The 17985-nt window shown below is 44.1% G+C and overlaps 1 protein-coding gene across 1 annotated transcript in view; it reads left to right on the plus strand.

The window, feature by feature from the left end:
- Positions 1–17985, plus strand: part of SLIT1 (slit guidance ligand 1) — a 130312-nt gene that overhangs the window by 82792 nt on the left and 29535 nt on the right. The window contains exons 5-9 of the mRNA XM_077349458.1: positions 13176–13247; positions 13624–13695; positions 14548–14619; positions 15127–15290; positions 16359–16506. Coding sequence (XP_077205573.1) covers positions 13176–13247; positions 13624–13695; positions 14548–14619; positions 15127–15290; positions 16359–16506 — 528 coding nt within the window. The remainder of the gene's footprint in view (positions 1–13175; positions 13248–13623; positions 13696–14547; positions 14620–15126; positions 15291–16358; positions 16507–17985) is intronic.

The following is a 17985-nucleotide window of genomic DNA, read 5'->3' on the forward strand; positions in this document are numbered from 1 at the left end:
AGGTGCTTTGGGCAAAATGACACCTCCTGGGAAGGACTTCACCCCTTCCCAAAGTTACCGATGTCACCACCATCACTACTGTTTCACAACTATAGTCAATTGATTATTGCTATTCTTATCAGTTCACCATTGAGATATCTATGCAGTCCTTCATGGGTTCTGTATGTGCCCAGGCCTGCTCTGGAGAGATTTTTAAAGCTTAGAAATGCCCGAGGGCACTCTGCCCCCTGACCCACACTGTTTCCCCGCCTTTCACAGCAGAGTGGTAAGGAGGGGCTCAGAGTGCCTTTCCATCAGTTCTTTCTCTGCTGCTGCGGAGAGAGATTTGTTAGCCAAACTCCAGCAGCACAATATTGCCAACAAGTCTACCTTACTCAAGACAGGGCACAGTATAAATTTAAGAAGAAAATTTAATGCCTCCTTAGAGCCTAGTGCCTGGAAAATGGCACAATAAGTGCTCTTCAAAAAATGTGGATCTTGTGGTTTGAAAATCCCCCACAGATGGCTAATGACAAATGCCCCCAGTGTTATGGCAAAGAGCACAATGCCTGGTGCTGGTTTGCTTCCAGTTCACCCCCAAAGTTAGGCACTTTAGAACTTCCCACCTAAAAGTGGTGCTTTGGGGAAAGACTTTGGCACAGCACACAGGAAAGATTCAAGCAATATGCTGCCTTCTGTTATGTTTTTTTTCTCAGAATTTTTATTTTATTTTCCAAAGCTAAAGATAAAACAGTACAAATAGTCTACATTATTAATATAAAGAAAGATAGGTTATGCTCTTCATTTGATACACTTAATTCCCCATTTCAGTCCCCTTTTAAATTATTTTCTTAAGTAATTCAGATAAGGGCCCCATTGTTCTTGAAATGCCTCTTCTGTTTTTCCATTAACTATCAGTGTCAGTTTGGCCATCTTAGCAAAGTCCGCTAGTTTGTTCAACCAGTCTTCTATCAAAGGTAGTTTTCCATTTCTTCGCCAATTCTAGTCTTGCTGCCGTCATCGCATAGAAGAATAAACTTTGGGTATGAGCTGGGAGGCACTGCGGAGGTATTACTGCTGCCTTCTGTTATTGACAGAGGATCTGAGCTTCGTTAGATTGGTTCTGAGGCCAATCTGAATCCATAGCCACATGCTCCCTCAGTTCCTTAACCATGAAATCTGTATTTGTAATCCCCATCACATCAGCCAGAAGAGTCAGTGAGCTCCAAGAATTAAGACAGACCCTCTATTCTTAATGCTCTTTGACAATGGAGAACTCCTCCAGACGCCTCTGAACTTCACTACAAGTTCTTCCTAAAGTGGCTTCCAGATACCATCTAAATCAGGACAGCATATTCATTCACTCACTCACTCACTCACTCACTCACTCACTCACTCACTCACTCACTCACTCACTCACTCATTCATTATGACATCTTGGGGCAGGGTTTTCCAGTAAAAGAGTGGGCCCTGCATTCCTTAGACATACTCAAAGCACTCCTCATCTATATACACAGAATAAAACCACACAGAAAAGATGACTGCCTTTTTGTATCCTTCACTGGCCAAAATCTGGGCAAGATACTACTGTCACAATCCATATCCGGATGAACAATAAGTTGTATTAAACTGTACTGCAAGTTGGCATGAGTTGACAGTCTGCTTCAGCTGACCTAAGCAAATGGCTGTCTGAGTTTGGCCAGCCTCATCACAGTTGATCACAACATGATGTTCCATAAATGCCAAATTCTTAAACACATTTGTTCAAACAACATAGGATTTTTAGTCTAAAGTGCTGCGAGAACAGTTTGATCCAGGATGGGTATGGTAATATCTGGTGCAGGCAAGGTCAAGTCGACAGAAATGCTGGGCACAATGTATTTTCCACCATTGATTCTAGCATAATTTTTTCAAGACTCTTTGATGAGTAGAACTCTGGTGAGGCAGCATTTTAAACATTTCTTCTAGAATTGTCCTCATTCATTCACTTTGTTTTAATGGCGAACAGACAAGGTCATTGGCATTCTAGTATTCCAGTACACTGCATTCTAGTATTTTCACAGTTCTCTTTCCTGACTTGTTAGTGTTTTCAAGTCACCACTTTTCAAGCATGCATATAGAGTGCCTAGAGTGGCTAAAGGTGATGAAAAAAACCAGTGAATCCTGAGATTCCTTTAAACAATCAAAGTTGCAGGGCAAACATATCCCAGCCTTTTCCACTGTCTCAGACAATTTTATGAAAATATTGTTTTATTATACAGTTCATGCATGCAGTTCTCCTAATCCAGAACTTTGTGGATGATGTGAAATATGAAACCTCTTTCTTTAATGCACAGAATTGGGCTCTGGGCCAGCTCTAATCCTCTGGTGACATGTGATCCCTTTTGTTAATGACAGGGCATTCCAAATCTAATCAGTACATGATCAAAAAGTTTTTAGCTGTAATCAGAGATGTGCTACACTTCTCAAGGATAGCCTCCACCTACTTTAGGAACCCATCAGTTATGATTTTCCTGGGCAGTGTGTGGCAAAGAGTCTATATTTATTTATTTGGAGTACTTGAATAGCTCCTTTCCATCCAATTTAGGGTCTCCAAGCCAGCAAACAAGCAAAAATATTAAAACAGCTTTTAAAAATATATGCTATAAAACCAATCAAAAATAATTAAGCCAAACACATAAAAATTAAAATATTTTAATTTTAAAAGGTGGTTTGCCCTCAGTCACCATGGCTAGTAGCCACTGACAGACCTATCCTCCATGAATCTATCTAATCCCCCTTTTAAATGTGTTTAGTCGTGTGGCCATCACTGCTTTCTCTGGCAATGAATTCCAAAATCAATCACTCTCTGTGTAAAGAAGTATTTCCTTTTATGTGTCCTGAATCTACTACCCATCAGCTTCATTGAATGCCTTTTTAGTTCGAGTATTTTGGGATAGGAAGATAAATTTCTCTTTGTCAATTCTCGCTATCCCATGCCTAATTTTACAAACCTCTATTATGTCTCCTCTTCTCTAAACTGAATAGTCCCAGACTCATCAGCCTTTCTTTATAGGGATGGTGGTCCAACCTCCTAATAATCTTGGTTGCTCTCTTCTGTACTTTTCTGGTTTCTATGTCTTTTTCCGATACAGTGGCCAGAAGCTGCACCATAGATCTATACAGGGACATTATAATATCAGCAGGTTTATGGTCAATCCCTTTCCTAATTATCCCTAACACAGAGTTTGCCGTTTTCACTGTTGTAGCACACTGGGTTGACACTTTCCTTGAGCTATCTACTATGACCCCAAAACCTTTCCCCCTCTCAAGTCTCAGCAAGTTCAAGACCCATTAGTTTATACTCGAAACTGGGATTTTTTGTCTCAGTGTACATCACCTTACATTGAAGTTCATTTTTTGTTTGATGTAAGCCACCCTGAGCCTTCGGGGAGGGCGGCATATAAATATAATAAATAAATTAAATAAAATAAAATAAATTTTCTACATTGTTATCTACTCACCTAGTTTGTAGAGATCCTGTTGGAGCTCTCCAGAGTCAGCCATGGTTTTGAAAATCCTGAATAATTTTGCGGCTTCTGAATACTTTGCCACTACACTACCCACCCCAAGTTCCAAACCATAGATGAATAAATTAAATAGTATCAGCCCCAACACTGATCCTGGTGGAAATTAGTTTCCTCCATTGTGAGAACTGTCAAATTATTCCTGTTCTTTGCTTCCTGAGATTTAATAACTTTTAAATCCATAAGAGAAGTTGTCCTCTTATCCCATGACCTTTAGTGAGGTACCTTGTCAAAAGCCTTTTGAAAGTCCAAGTATATAATGTCTACCAGGTCATTATTCTCTACATGCTTGTTCACTTTTCAAAGAACTCCAAAAGTTTGGTGAGGCAAGGCTTCCCTTTGCAGAAGCCATGCTGGTTTTCCCTCAACAGCCTTTGTTCCTTGATATTCCTAATAATTCCAACTTTGATTATAGTTTTACTAACTTGCCTTGGTCAGACGTTAGGCTGACTGGCTGTCATTTCCTGGTGCCCCTATGGATCGCTTTTAAAATACTGGGGTCAGATATGCTTCTCTTCAGTCGGGCACAGTGGCTGTATTTAGTGATAGAGTAACGTTTGTTCAAGAGCCTCTTGTGGCGCAAAGTGGTAAGGCAGCAGACATGCAGTCTGAAAGCTCTGACCATGAGGCTGGGAGTTCAATCCCAGCAGCCGGCTCAAGGTTGACCCAGCCTTCCATCCTTCCGAGGTTGGTAAAATGAGTACCCAGCTTGCTGGGGGGTAAACGGTAATGACTGGGGAAGGCACTGGCAAACCACCCCGTATTGAGTCTGCCATGAAAATGCTAGAGAGCGTCACCCCAAGGGTCAGACATGACCCGGTGCTTGCACAGGGGATACCTTTACCTTTACCTTTAATGTTTGTTCTCATATTTGACTGATTGTGCAAAATGCCCATTAGTTATGATTTGAGCATGAGGGGTCACTGATTGTATCCTAAGCTTCACAATGGCTGTGTGCAGTGTGAGAGGAGCCAGGCGGGGAAGTGGTGGCATGATTTTTCACCCCATTAAATTCAGTGGACATGTTCATACTTAAGACAGTATTTGCATCATGTTACACTGGCACCATGGGCAGGACATGAACTGAGGGGGCTTAGGGTATTGACTAAGCCCTGCTCCTTCCCCAGCATTCCTCTGGCATTACCCATTTCTGGCTCTTGAACTAGCACAGTTGCATTGGAGTAACACCCGTGGGTTGTTGGCAGGAGTCCTCTGTCAGTAGATCCCTAGATATGCCAGCTTTCCACAAAATTATGCTGAAATGAAACTTCGTTGCCATTATGAGTAGCTTGCAGAAGTCAGATCCATTTGTAAGCCTTCCTGACTACATCTGTTCTCTCCCACTGTCACATGAAGTTAATTGTTGGTTGTTAATTAGCAGTTCTTTGTTCTGAGTAGGATGGGGGGGCCATCAAGTATTGCTTTGTACACTGCAAGCAGAGACATTCTGTTGTTATTGTTTATGTGTTACGATTACTATAATGTCACTGTGAAATTACAGTAACAAAAAAACAAGCTCTTCCTCCAAAGTGAACAGCAGCACTTAATTCTCCCAGCCAAACAAAACTTTCTCATAAAGAATCAATTCATTGATGATTTGGTTGGTCATAGAAAGAGTAAGAATAGACTAAAAAGGAATGAAAGGAAAATTGCAGGTAGAAGTAGAAACTTTGTTGACGGATAGCGTTTTCTGGATTTTAATGGGAAACAGTGTGCTATTAAGCATGAACAATCATTTGGAACTCCAGATTCAGTTTTGTTTCCAGTTGATTTTGGAATACTAAATTCAGTACAAAACACCCTCTATGTGGATAATCTCAAAAGAGAACAGACATTAGTATATTTCTAAATGCAGCATTATTTTAATAGGAAGCATGCAACCTCCAGTGGAATCTTTGTCCCTGCCCAAAGAGTATACCTCCCCTTTCCTCTTGAAGGGATTCAAGTATAGATTAATATTGGTAGTGTTCCTTAGCAGTGTACAGGCATGTCTACTCAGACATGCATGTGTGTTTATGTACTATAGAATCACAGAATCATAGAGTTGGAAGGGGCCATACAGGCCATCTAGTCCAACCCCCTGCTCAACGCAGGATCAGCCCTAAGCATCCTAAAGCATCCAAGAAAAGTGTGTATCCAACCTTTGCTTGAAGACTGCCAGTGAGAGGGAGCTCACCACTTCCTTAGTCAGCCTATTCCATTGCTGAACTACTCTGACTGTGAATTTTTTCCCCCTGATATCTAGCCTCTATCGTTGTACTTGTAGTTTAAACCCATTACTGCATGTCCTTTCGTCTGCAGCCAATGGGAACAGCATCCTGCCCTCCTCCAAATGACAACTTTTCAAATACTTAAAGACAGCTATCATGTCCCCTCTCAACCTCCTTTTCTCCAGGCTGAACATTCCCAAGTCCCTCAACCTATCTTCATAGGGCTTGGTCCCTTGGCCCCAGATCATCCTTGTTGCTCTCCTCTGTACCCTTTCAATTTTATCTACGTCCTTCTTGAAGTAAGGCCTCCAGAACTGCACACAGTACTCCAGGTGTGGTCTGACCAGTGCCGTATACAATGGTACTATGACATCTTGTGATTTTGATGTGATTCCCCTGTTGATACAGCCCAAAATGTCATTTGCCTTTTTTACCACTGCATCACACTGCCTGCTCATGTTTAGTTTACAATCCACAAGTACCCCAAGGTCTCGTTCACACACAGTGTTACCTAGAAGCGTATCCCCCATCCAGTAGGCATGCTTTTCATTTTTCTGACCCAGATGCAGAACTTTACACTTATCTTTATTAAATTGCATCTTGTTCTCATTTGCCCATTTTCCCATTGTGTTCAGATCTCGTTGAACTCTTTCTCTATCTTCTGGAGTATTTGCCAGTCCTCCCAATTTGGTGTCGTCTTCAAACTTGATGAGTAATCCTTCCACCCCCTCATCTAGATCATTAATAAATATGTTAAAAAGTACCGGACCGAGCACCGAGCCCTGAGGTACCCCGCTACTCACGTCCCTCCAGTCTGATGAAACACCATTGACAACAACTCTTTTGAGTGTGGTTCTCTAACCAATTTCCTATCCACCTAACTATCTGAAAATCCAGATTGCAGTCCTTCAATTTATCCATCAGAAATACCATACTTTCCTATTGAATTAGATTAATTAAAAACCTTATTGGGCAGGAATGATTCCCACCAATTTACCCAAGCTGGTAGAAGCACAAAGAACAAATGTTTATATTTCCTATTCCAGTGAAAAGCTCAAAAAACTCTCATGTTGTCCACACCATCAAGGTGTCATTGAGATGGTAATACCACCAGGCAAAGTTTTAGCAGAAGTTGCTCAGGTGCCTTAAAGTTCTGGGACAAAAATCTCCCCAGTCCCTTTTAGCTCTTTAGATCTGGATTGCCAAGGCTTTACAGTGGTGCTAGAGCAGACTCCGATTAATTAAATAATTGATCTGATTAATAAAGTTATAGAGCTGGAAGCTGCATTTCTGGGCATCTAGTCTAACTTCTTTCTCAGTACAGGGACCAGCCTCTGTCTCCTCACCATTCCAGATTAGCTAAAGGAGAAGCTAAGCAGACAGGGAAGACAAGCGGCGATTGCAAGGCAGAAGTGGACAGAAAATAGCATGATTTTATAGAACAACAAGAACACAGGCTATTATGCTGGTAGATCATCATTTGCAATGTATTATTACAGTGTGCCCCCTTACTAATATTTAACAAAGAAATATACAGTAAGAATATTTGACATTAGGAAATCTCATATTGAATTTGCATTGCAGTCACAGGACATTTTATGAAGAATGAGATGATAGCATGGAGGAACCAGGAAACACAGAGAGGGCTGATGCTGTCTTCCAGATCTGCTGTCTTCCAGAGCAGTGGTCTCCAACCCCCGGTCCGGGGACCGGGACCGGTCCGTAGATCAGTTGGTACCGGGCCGTGGCTCCTTATCGTCCTCCTCCCTGGCTGCTGCCTCGGGGGCTGCCCTGCCACTCTGCCGCCAGTTCACCTTTGGTGCTCTCCAGCGGCCGCCATGGCTAGGGCTTCCCCTCGGCCTGGCACTGCGCAGCTGCTGCTGGCAGCGCCCCCCAGTGGGCGGCGGGAAGTCAGGGGCACCGGCAGGAAAGCAAGCGGATCAGGGGCTCAGCCGGTGGCAACGTCCCTCTGTAAAAGACTACCCCCCCCCGGGCCTCAGTAAAATTGTCAAGCGTTGACCAGTCCCCAGTGATAAAAAGGTCGGGGACCACTGGTGTAGAGGTTAAAGTGTCTGATCAGAATATGGGAGACCAGGTTTTGGTTCAGTACATTACTACAGAAGCACTTTGGGGCCAATTCCGCATGGGTGGAAAAGACCGAGAGGGCAGTCATATGGAAGCAGGGCATATCCCTGTTTCCATATGACGTTGCCTCCTGGGGCTGGTGCAGATCAAGCCTCAGAAGCCCCGGGCTAAGGGAATGTAGATTCTTCCAAGTTTCCTTCGCCTACTGCATGGACCAACAGGGCCTGTCCCTTGGCAGGCCTGGCTCCTTCCTGTCCTATGCCCCGGTCAGCTTCATGACGCTTTGCCACATATACTAAGCAAACCCACCTTCCTGCAAACTAACCCTCCTAATTCGTCACTGTCTTGTTTCCAAGGGGGACACATTTTAGCAGACACCAGGTGTCCTGCTGAAATGTGTCCCCAGTTTGGACACACAGAATGCTGCAGAGCATGTAGCTGCACAGCAACGCACCACTGGCAGCCCAATGTGGCCGCCACCATGCAGAATGGGCCTGGGTGTCCTTGAACCAGGAACACTTATCAGTTTAAAGTACCTCACAGAGTTGTTGTTATGAGGATAAAATGGATGAGAGGAGAACAGCATGGTACAGCACTTGGGGAGAAAAATGATATATAAATGTTTAAATAAACAATCTACATTGCTCTACTTGTTTGCGTATTTCCTCAGCCATCTGCTCCCCTTGTTTCTCACCTGCTAGATGATCTCCCTGACTATAATAAAGCTGCTTGTATTGGGATTGCAATTTATCTGGGTTGGCAGGAATGGATGGGTCAGATGTCCTTCTAAAGCCAGAGTTGTTGCCTGAAAGCTGTTAATCATAAAGAATGGAATAATTTGTGTCTCAATAGATTAATGATACTTGGATTTACCATGACACTAAATGAAAACAAATCTGTACAAGAGATGAGAGGGGGGAACTTTCATTATCCTTGCTCCTCTCTTCTTCAAGGGAGCTGCCTCCCTGGAGGGGTTTCTCCAAAACCTGGTCATTTTATTTCCAAACCCTGTTCTGGATGTATGCTGCAGGTTGCTAGTCCTCTTGACTGAGACTAGAACAGGGGAAAGAAAGACTTGAACATGATTACAAATAAACAAAGGAATTCATGGTTGAGAAGAGACAATCAGCTGCAACTTTTAAAAATTATCTTAATCCTAAATAGCAAGTATTCCAAATTTTGAAAATAAAATAAATACATAGATTGAAATTCTTTATTTCTTAGGATGAATTCTGAAAATATGTGTGTTTTGTGCTTTAAATGTCACAGAATATTGACAGGGTTTCTAGGATCTCCAACCCTCTGTTTAGATTTTAAAGCAAGCTGTGCTTAGATGTTTTTATGAGTGCATGATAGATTTATTGACGGTTTTTGAGTACTTCACAGAAAATTTTGGCATGGTGTAATCATGCATCGCTTTTTACAAGTCAAGGGTATGATTCTTATCTCCTGGAGTTCTTGAGTAGTTACTTTGAAATTTTAGCTAGTTGATTCTTAATGCACCTTCTTGGGTGGTTGTTCAGAACTGATAAGAGGATCTGCTCTTGCATTAGACCCAGGAAAGCACAACTGAAGATGGACTTGGGTGCCTTTGTATGGCAGCTGAGGCCAAGATATCCTGCAGACACTATGGGACCTCTCTTCTGCTTCCCTAGAAACTCAATTTTCCTTAGGACAGACACAAGCGGGTGGCACAGTTGGTCTTATGAGTACCAGTTACGAGAAATCACCATTAATATGATGGTGGTCATAGTGGGAATCTGGAAGAAATAATAATAAAAAACAGATTTTTAAAACAGTATTAGATGCATATTTAGATGGATAGGTGCATTCCTTATCAAGTAAAATGGCACCACTCACTGGACAGAGCATATATTGCCCTTGTGTTGTTGATACAATCATCATTTGGAACATATTGTTACCCTCAGTTCCACAAATGTCTGGGTTTGTTTCGATCAACCTTCACCCGGTCCTATTACCAGTAACTGGATCCTTGTGCTGCTCCCCGGCATCCACCACGGCGCCTTCCCCAAATATGTTTCACCAGCCTAGAGGCAATGATCATGAAGGTGTTCTGTTTTGTGCTTTAGGGGTTTTCTGTTAAGTGATATTTATAATTCCCTTGTGTGGTGTGGCATCCTGAGATGGGCCACCAGATGTGCAGTCCTGGCATTAGGATGACACTCCTGGTGTATATTTTTGCTGCCTGTTAGGCAGTACAAGGCAGTGAAAAAGTGTGAGGGTGGCCCCCCTATTGTGCTACCTAGTTGGGTTCCGCCCCTCCCCCATGTTGGACTTGAACTGTCTCATGTAGTTTACTCCCCTTGTAAGCCAAAACATAGACATCCATTTCTCTTCTGAAATTGTGAGCACTGCATCCATTGATTCACAGCGTTACTTGGAGAAATTGTTAGGGACTGTGGCCTGTCTATACTACTGTGTATAGTTTGCTGTAAGTTGGATCCTGCTGTGTGATCCTGCATCACTGAATATGTCGTATCGATATATATGCTTTTCTTCAGTCCCGGTTTTGAGATTTCTGGTTGGTTCTACAACGCAAATCCTATTGCACTGTTTACTGAATGTCCCATCCCATTAATCAGATTGACTCATTCTGTGTCATCTGCCTTGAGTCTCAGTGGGAAAGGCAGACTATAAATAACATATTTAAATAAAACAAAATAATATTTCATACTTTGAGGTCTGTTTTCAGTGCATTGGGATCTCCGTGTTTAATTATGTCCTGTCTTTTTAGGAAATTACATTAAATAGCCTTTAAAATCCTGGAAACCTGCCCAGAAGTAGTAAAAAGCTATTGGGCCTCGTGAAACTATATTCTCTAGTCCCATTCCGTTTATGAACCTTTAAAAAGGGAATTGTTGAACAATTTGTATTTTGCTATCTTATTAGCTGACTAGATACCATCCATGCTGTGCTCTTAAGATTAAAGTCAGAAACAGAGTACTTCTGTTCTGGGTTTCCGGATTGTGATTGTGGCCAGAAATACACATTTGATAACAGGCCAGAACTCAGAGCCCAGATTGTTGCTGGGTGGGGAGGGGAGTTGAGATGATTTGCAGTGGAGAAACATGGCCAGGAGAAAGTGCTTAACCATTTCATATATAGCAGTGGTTATCAACCTGGGGGTCGGGACCACTTTGGGGGTCGAACGACCCTTTCATGGGAGTCGTGGCAGGGCGAGCAGCTTGTCCATGGGGTGCCATCCACACATCAGCCTTGCAGGGTAGATCGAAATTCATCAGTCTGGAGCAGAGGAAAAGAGCATGATCGGCATGGTGGAAAAGAGGCAGAACTGAACTGAGAAACCCCGGGGAAAAAACAATTTATATACAATCATGAACAATGGATCTACACACCATTTTTCAGTTTTGGTTTAATTTCTGTGAAAGAACACTTGCATAATTTTATGGTTGGGGGTCACCACAACATGAGGAACTGTATTAAATGGTTGTGGCATTAGGAAGGTTGAGAACCACTGATATATAGCCTATAGATTTTCTCCTGCAATCCTGCTTGCCACCTTCCCTCATCGCCAGAGTTGTATTGTACTACATTATGCAGTACAATAGCAAAAGGAGAGCATTTCAAGAGAAAAGCAGACTCCTTCTCATCTGTCCCTTGATCATTGCAAATTGCTTCCTCCCCTCACTGCTTTATCTCCATCACGTTCATCAGTGAGCCGGGCTCCCAGATCCAAGTCTGCCACCACATGTGTGGTTCATTCTTATACAGTGGTAACCAAGCTTTGGGCATTCTGAAGTAGTGTCTTCTATTAATGTATATATGTGCAGACAAGTTGCAGCTGACTTAGGGCAACCCCAGCAAGGTACTTCAAGGCAAAGGTAGATTGCTATTGCCCTCCTCTGCACAGTCTTCCCTGGTGGTCCTCCACCCAAATCCCAGCCCTCCTTACCTTCTGAGATCTGAAAGGATTTAGATATACCATTCCATATCCCTGAGGAGTCTTCTAATAATGTTTAAATCAAAGATTAGGGTTTAGTTTGCATTCATTTGCATTCTTTTGTGTTTGATTCTGTAACCATTATTCTGTTTCTTAAATGAATATGCTTTAGTTATTTAAACAGAGCTACACTCATCTAGGTCCTTTGCAAAGGACGTGCTCTAGAAATTTGCTTAGATATTTTACCGGGATACTTTTAAATTTGTCCCACATCGCCTTCTGAGCCAGAAAGAAAGAAAGAAATCCACTGATCTGTGTTTACTAGGGAGCTGTGCAGTAATTGATGAGAGATTTGACAAGGGAGACAGACCTTCTGCAGCTACTTTAATTGTCCTTGGTATGCCTCCAGGTTCTGCCTACCTCCTTAGATTTTTTTCAGAATTGTAAGTGGGTTCTTAGAAGTAAACAGTCTACAACTAAGAGCCAATTCCTAGTCTGATTCTTAAAGGAGTAGAAAGAGAACTCCACCAGAGCAGCCCTAATTCTGTAATAAAATTGTTGGCAGAGTGGTGTAGATTAAAGAGAATACACACACGTTTTAAGTAAAACAGTTTGGTCAGTAAGAGATGCAAGCACATTAGACCAGTGTTTTAACATGTTGTGTAGTTCTTTTGATTAGCATTAAAATGAGGAAGGGAAGAGGTGTTGCACACCATGAAACTTTGAGAGGGTATCTGAAAGGATCAGATTTCCTAACAAGATGGTTTTCCTGCCGAGGTTTTATATTTTTTGCTTCCAGATCTGCTGCTGTTGTTGAAAATGATTAAATACATTTTAGGACACTCCCAGTAGGCATAAGTAATGCCAGAATAGGGCATGGGGGGCAGGAGTACTGTCCTTTCAGAGCAGCAAGAGGTGAGGTGGGAGAGAGGACTGACAGGAAGATGTTTCAGAGAACATAACATTATTCAAGGGGCTTTGGGCACTCATTATGGGAGGCTTTTTAATAAAGCTCTTGGGTAGCAGAGGTCTGTTTACAGCAGAATGCATGAGGAGGTAAACAGCACATCCCCCTGCAGAATGCTGTCAGTCAGCCCTGAACAAAGAGTTGCTGTTGTACCTCAAAGGTCTTGGTTAAGAAGACAGGATATGGGAATTAAGGAACAGGTGATAACAGGAATTAACAATGGAAAAGCCTCTGCTTCCCCCTGCTGGCCAGGATTAAGCTATACGGCAACTTGTAGGCATTTTTTTTTAAAGGCTTGCCATCCTATAGAGCTGTGCGTGTGTGTGTACATGGACATTCACACACATGTGTAAAAGACATTTCTAAGGAACTTCCAGAAGCTAGCCTGTTGCTCTAAGCACTGTACAATACTGCCTGACATCTTGTTTTGAACTTCTTTTCTGCAGAGACCTGAGTGAGAATCTCCTTCAGGCTATTCCCAGGAAGGCATTTCGTGGAGCAACTGACCTCAAAAATCTGTGAGTGACCTTGCCTAACGTGCTGTGGTGGCAACAAGGACCAGGAAATCTTGAGATTGCGTGGCAAACGTGTACACGGATCTCTTAGGGCCAGACCAAGTGCCTTGTGCAGATGAAGACCCACAAGCCTCCTTCCACAATAGGATAACAGCAGTGAAATCCTGTCCCACAAGTATTATGCTAAGTCCACAGGCATCATTGTACCCCAAATCATATTCCTTACTACCCTGTTATTTCAGTGGCTCTTCCAGGTCTGCAGTGTTTGTTGCCCTTAATCCTCAAGGCACTTGTGTCCCTTTACTTCTCACTCAGTGAAACCAGGATGGCTGGACCTCCAAGGTATGGGGCTGTAGTAATCTTCTCTTCTATCACACAGGCAATTGGACAAGAACCACATCAGTTGCATTGAGGAAGGGGCCTTCCGTGCTCTCCGTGGCCTGGAGGTTTTGTAAGTATCCCTTGGGCAGGTCCTTCTGGAGGGTTGCTCCAGTGGCCTGAAAGGAGGCTCTGTGAACCTTTCATAAGGAAAGGCTGTTTGTGACAGTGCCCAGCTCAAACACTGGGAACATGGTCCACAGTCAGGGTGGGGCTGAAGAGAGAAACAATGCCCTAACAGCATGCACCTCTTGTCTCTCTTGCATCCGTCTGTGAGCCTGTCCTGTTCATTACTCTGCTCCTGCCTACGTTACGAGTAATGCACATGCAGTTTTTAAACTGCTCGATGTCTCCAAAAGCCATAATCTTTTGGGGTTTTTATGGGGATTTTATTGTGTTTTAACTGTTTATGTTGTAATCCGCCCTGAGACCTATTTGGAGAAGGGTGGTCTAAAAATTAAATAATAACAATAACAATAGCAATACCAATTATCTCAGAACCAAAACCCATGCTGCCCTGAAGGCTGGCCGTGGCCTTACTGACTGCCTTCCTCCCAAACCAGCAGGACATGATGGAGATTGGGAGGAAGTTTCCTAGTGAAGAAATCCCAGAGAAATATCCCAGAGAAGCTTCCCAGTGAGCCCGTGGACCAGTGCAGCTCCTTCAGGCCTTTGCTCCCATCTGCTGCTCTACTGCCCTCATATCCCCTTGTGGGCGGGGTTTGGGTGGTGCTGAGCTAGTGCAAGAGATGCTTAGACAGGCTGCTTCCCTTTCCTGCAGCAAAGTTTTATGAAGTTTCATGATGAATAAGATCTGCTGCCAGTCTGGCAGGAGGTTCATATCCATACGCTGCCAGGCAGATGGAAAGATCATATGGTTGTCTCAAACACTCACTTATGTGCTTTCCCTTCTTCCTTCCTGTAGGACTCTGAACAACAACAATATCAGCACCATCCCCATCTCCAGCTTCAACCATATGCCCAAACTCCGCACCTTGTGAGCACCTGAAGGAGCAGCTCAAGGGGTGGATGAGGGTGGGATGGGCCAGAAGAAGGAAGGCAGGGTGCTTTGGAGGGGGTGGTGATCTGGGAGCTCTCAGGAGACTCTACTGGCGTCTGTCTGAGGCCTATTCAGGCCTTGCTAGGCTGGCTTGTCCGACTTAAATGTTTTCATCATGGGGAAGACCCAGCAGAGTGCCAATTGGGACTGGGAAGTGTGGGGATATGGGGAAGTGTGAAGATCCCATTAAAAACAAAAACAGCCATGAATTCTGTGTGTGGAAGGAATGGGAGTGTGTGTGTGTGTGGTTGCATTAGTGTTTCACAGGTGGGGATTAAGCAGAATGGCAGAGGGCTGAGGGTCAGCTCCAGTGCCGTTTATCCCCGTGGCTCCTGCCTCTCCTTCTTGGAAGTGTCTTCCGCGCCTCTGCCCAGAGTGAGCCAGGGTGGGGAGATGGCAATTTACTTCCTTCGCCCTTTTCTCCCTGTTCTTCCCACCCTCCAGCCGCTTGCACTCCAACCAACTGTTTTGTGATTGCCACTTGGGCTGGCTTTCCCAGTGGCTGCGTCAGCGCCCCACCATTGGGCTGTTCACACAGTGTGCCGGTCCGGCTTCTCTACGTGGCCTCAATGTGGCAGAGATCCAGAAGAATGAATTCAGCTGCTCAGGTCAGCAACCTCAGGAGGGAAGCAAGGGGAACTACACAAGAGGGTTGTGGAGACGGGCATCCCAGTGAGCCTCACCTAGGCCTGTTTCTCAGAAATCCCAAACCACCAGAAACTGGCCCTTCTTGTTCCTAGATTCAGCACAGCACCACTGGGACCCAAGGGTTAGTGATCAGACCTGACACAACCAGGACACTCACTGTCCCTCTTACTTTTCTTTCCTGTGTCTCACTCTTTCCTTTCCTGTTCCCACATAGTTGCATAGCTATGCATTGTGTGCAACAGAACTTGCTTGCTGGTCTCACAAAAATTTCCTGCCTTTTACTCCTTTTGTCCTGTCTCTTGTATTTCTGGCTGTGTGTAACTATCAAACTTCTGGTGCAGGGATTTGTTTTCTGAAAGTTACTTCCTCTTTGTTTCCCCACCCGTGGTCTCTCACCCTCCCTTGCCCATGTTGAATGCCTTTTGCATCCCTTCTTCTCTCAAGCCAGTTTCTGTACTACCTCTTCCCATCGCAACCTGCACGCTCACATTGCCATCTTGTGCTGTTTCTCCAGTCTAAGGCCATTGAAAGCAACTGAAATGCATTGGCGTAAATCAGAACAATAGTGCACAAATGGTTGTTCCCATGTTTTTTTTAAATTGTGACTGAGACAAGTGAAACTTTCAACACCCGGCTAGCAAGTAATGTGACCAAAACCTGGACTAACAGCATAGTGCTTAGAGCTCCACCTTTCTGAGTTCACTGAAGCCTTCTAAGTGGGCATAGAAGGACGTCATGCTACTGAGTTATGCAAATGCAGCCCACTTTTGCTTTTCTTCTAGCCAGACTAACTTTGTCATACATACACCTTATGACTGACATTCAGATCATGGAGGGTGGGACTTTTCTAAGACAGTAGCTCTTGTGAACATGTCATGGACCCAAGAGACCAAAAGGGAGATGGAAAGGACCTGGCATTGCAGTGTTCATCAAGCCAAGAGTGGGCGGCCAGCTAGTGATGCTTTTGCAGATGGATCATACTCCAAAAGAGATGGGCAAATTCCTGCAATGCTTCCCCTTCTCTTCAGGTCAAAATGATGCAGCAAAGGCCCAGATCTGCAGTTTTTCATCTGGCTCCTGCCCTGCCATGTGTACCTGCAGCAATGGCATTGTGGACTGTCGTGGCAAGGGCTTGACGGCTATCCCAGCCAATTTGCCTGAAACCATGACAGAGATGTGAGTAGGAAATAGGAAATAGCATGGGGAGGGGAGGGGAGGGGAGGGGGAGGGGAGGGGAGGGGAGAAGACATGACCAGAGCACAAGGGTCCTCCCTAACAGAATCTGCTCTGTGTGAATTTTTATTTTCCATTATCTGGTGCTGAACCGGAACAGAGATGCTAGTAGGAACATGGGAGGGTAACAACCCTAGGCAGAAATGCCTGTAGACACCCCTCCAGTCTACTCAGTGGCTACAAGGCACTGCTTAGACCAGTAATTTCTCATAGGGGAGGAAAGGAAAGAAGAACATGCTGTCGTCACAACTGACTCATGACAACTCCTTCCACACGGAGTTCTAGGCATGAGATGAGCAGAGGAGGGCTGCCATTGCCTGTCTCCACGTAGCACTTCCAGTCTACCTTGGCAGTCTCCTGACTGTGGCTGACCCTGTTTAGCTCTCAAACCATTACAATCACGGGCCAAACTGGGTTCATCAAGCTGCTGCAGAGATAGAAGCAAATCTTGAAAACTAGCAATGAGCCTCTTTCCCTACTGAGGAAGACAAACCAGGAACAAAGCCCAGTTTCACTGGGATCCAGGGTGAATTCGAGTAATGTATATCTGGGGTGCACACACGCACGCACACACCCCAGATTGCAGAAGCCAAGCAGGGTCAGCACAGCACTGCGACCACTATGGTTTTAAACCAGAAACCTTTAGTTTAGTAAAATCTCAGTGGCCACAAAGTCAGCAATATTTTGCTTACTTTGCATCTTTAGAAAATGCCTTGTATATCCCATATGGCGGGAAGCTACAGAAGTCACCGGGTATTTATCTAAACTGCTCCCTTCATTCTATTGATTCCAATCCAATAGAATTGGCACGTATATACAAACAGCAGCCCCACAGAGGAAGTTTTAAATGGGTTCTCATGATGTCCACCTCCATGCAACAAGGCACTCCTGTAAAGTAGCTCAGCCTCTAACTGGGAGATTTTCTCCATGCCGTAGCAAATCGAAGGGTTGTGGAGGTGTGGAGAATCTGCATTCTGGGTATATAGACAGCAGCCGCCACACACACTGGTTCTAAGTAAGCTTGGATACAGTTCTGATTTTGAGTTAATGTGGCCAGAATAGGTCAGTGCAAAGACCAGCCCCTGGTGTGGCAGTCTGATGTTTGGTCATGTGAGTAGCACCATGTGCGCAGCTTACAACCAAAAGTGTGTAATGCTGTAGGCTGAGCTGCAAACTATGCATATTGTAAATACGATGTAACCACATCAGAATATATCAAACCACATAGATTTGTTTTAGCTATGTAGTAACATCTCTTTTGTGTCACCAACAGGCCCTTCATTAGTTTGCAAATTAGGCTGAGGACAAGTTCTATGCTGGCTTGGTTAGATAGAAAATGGGGCACAGTGAGCCCTTCAGGGACAGGGATCTGCCCCTTCTCCTGTGTAGCTGTTCCCGCCCTGCGCTCTGCAGCGTCCCTCT

The sequence above is a fragment of the Paroedura picta genome, chromosome 8 (assembly GCF_049243985.1).
Source record: "Paroedura picta isolate Pp20150507F chromosome 8, Ppicta_v3.0, whole genome shotgun sequence".
NCBI lineage: Eukaryota > Metazoa > Chordata > Lepidosauria > Squamata > Gekkonidae > Paroedura > Paroedura picta.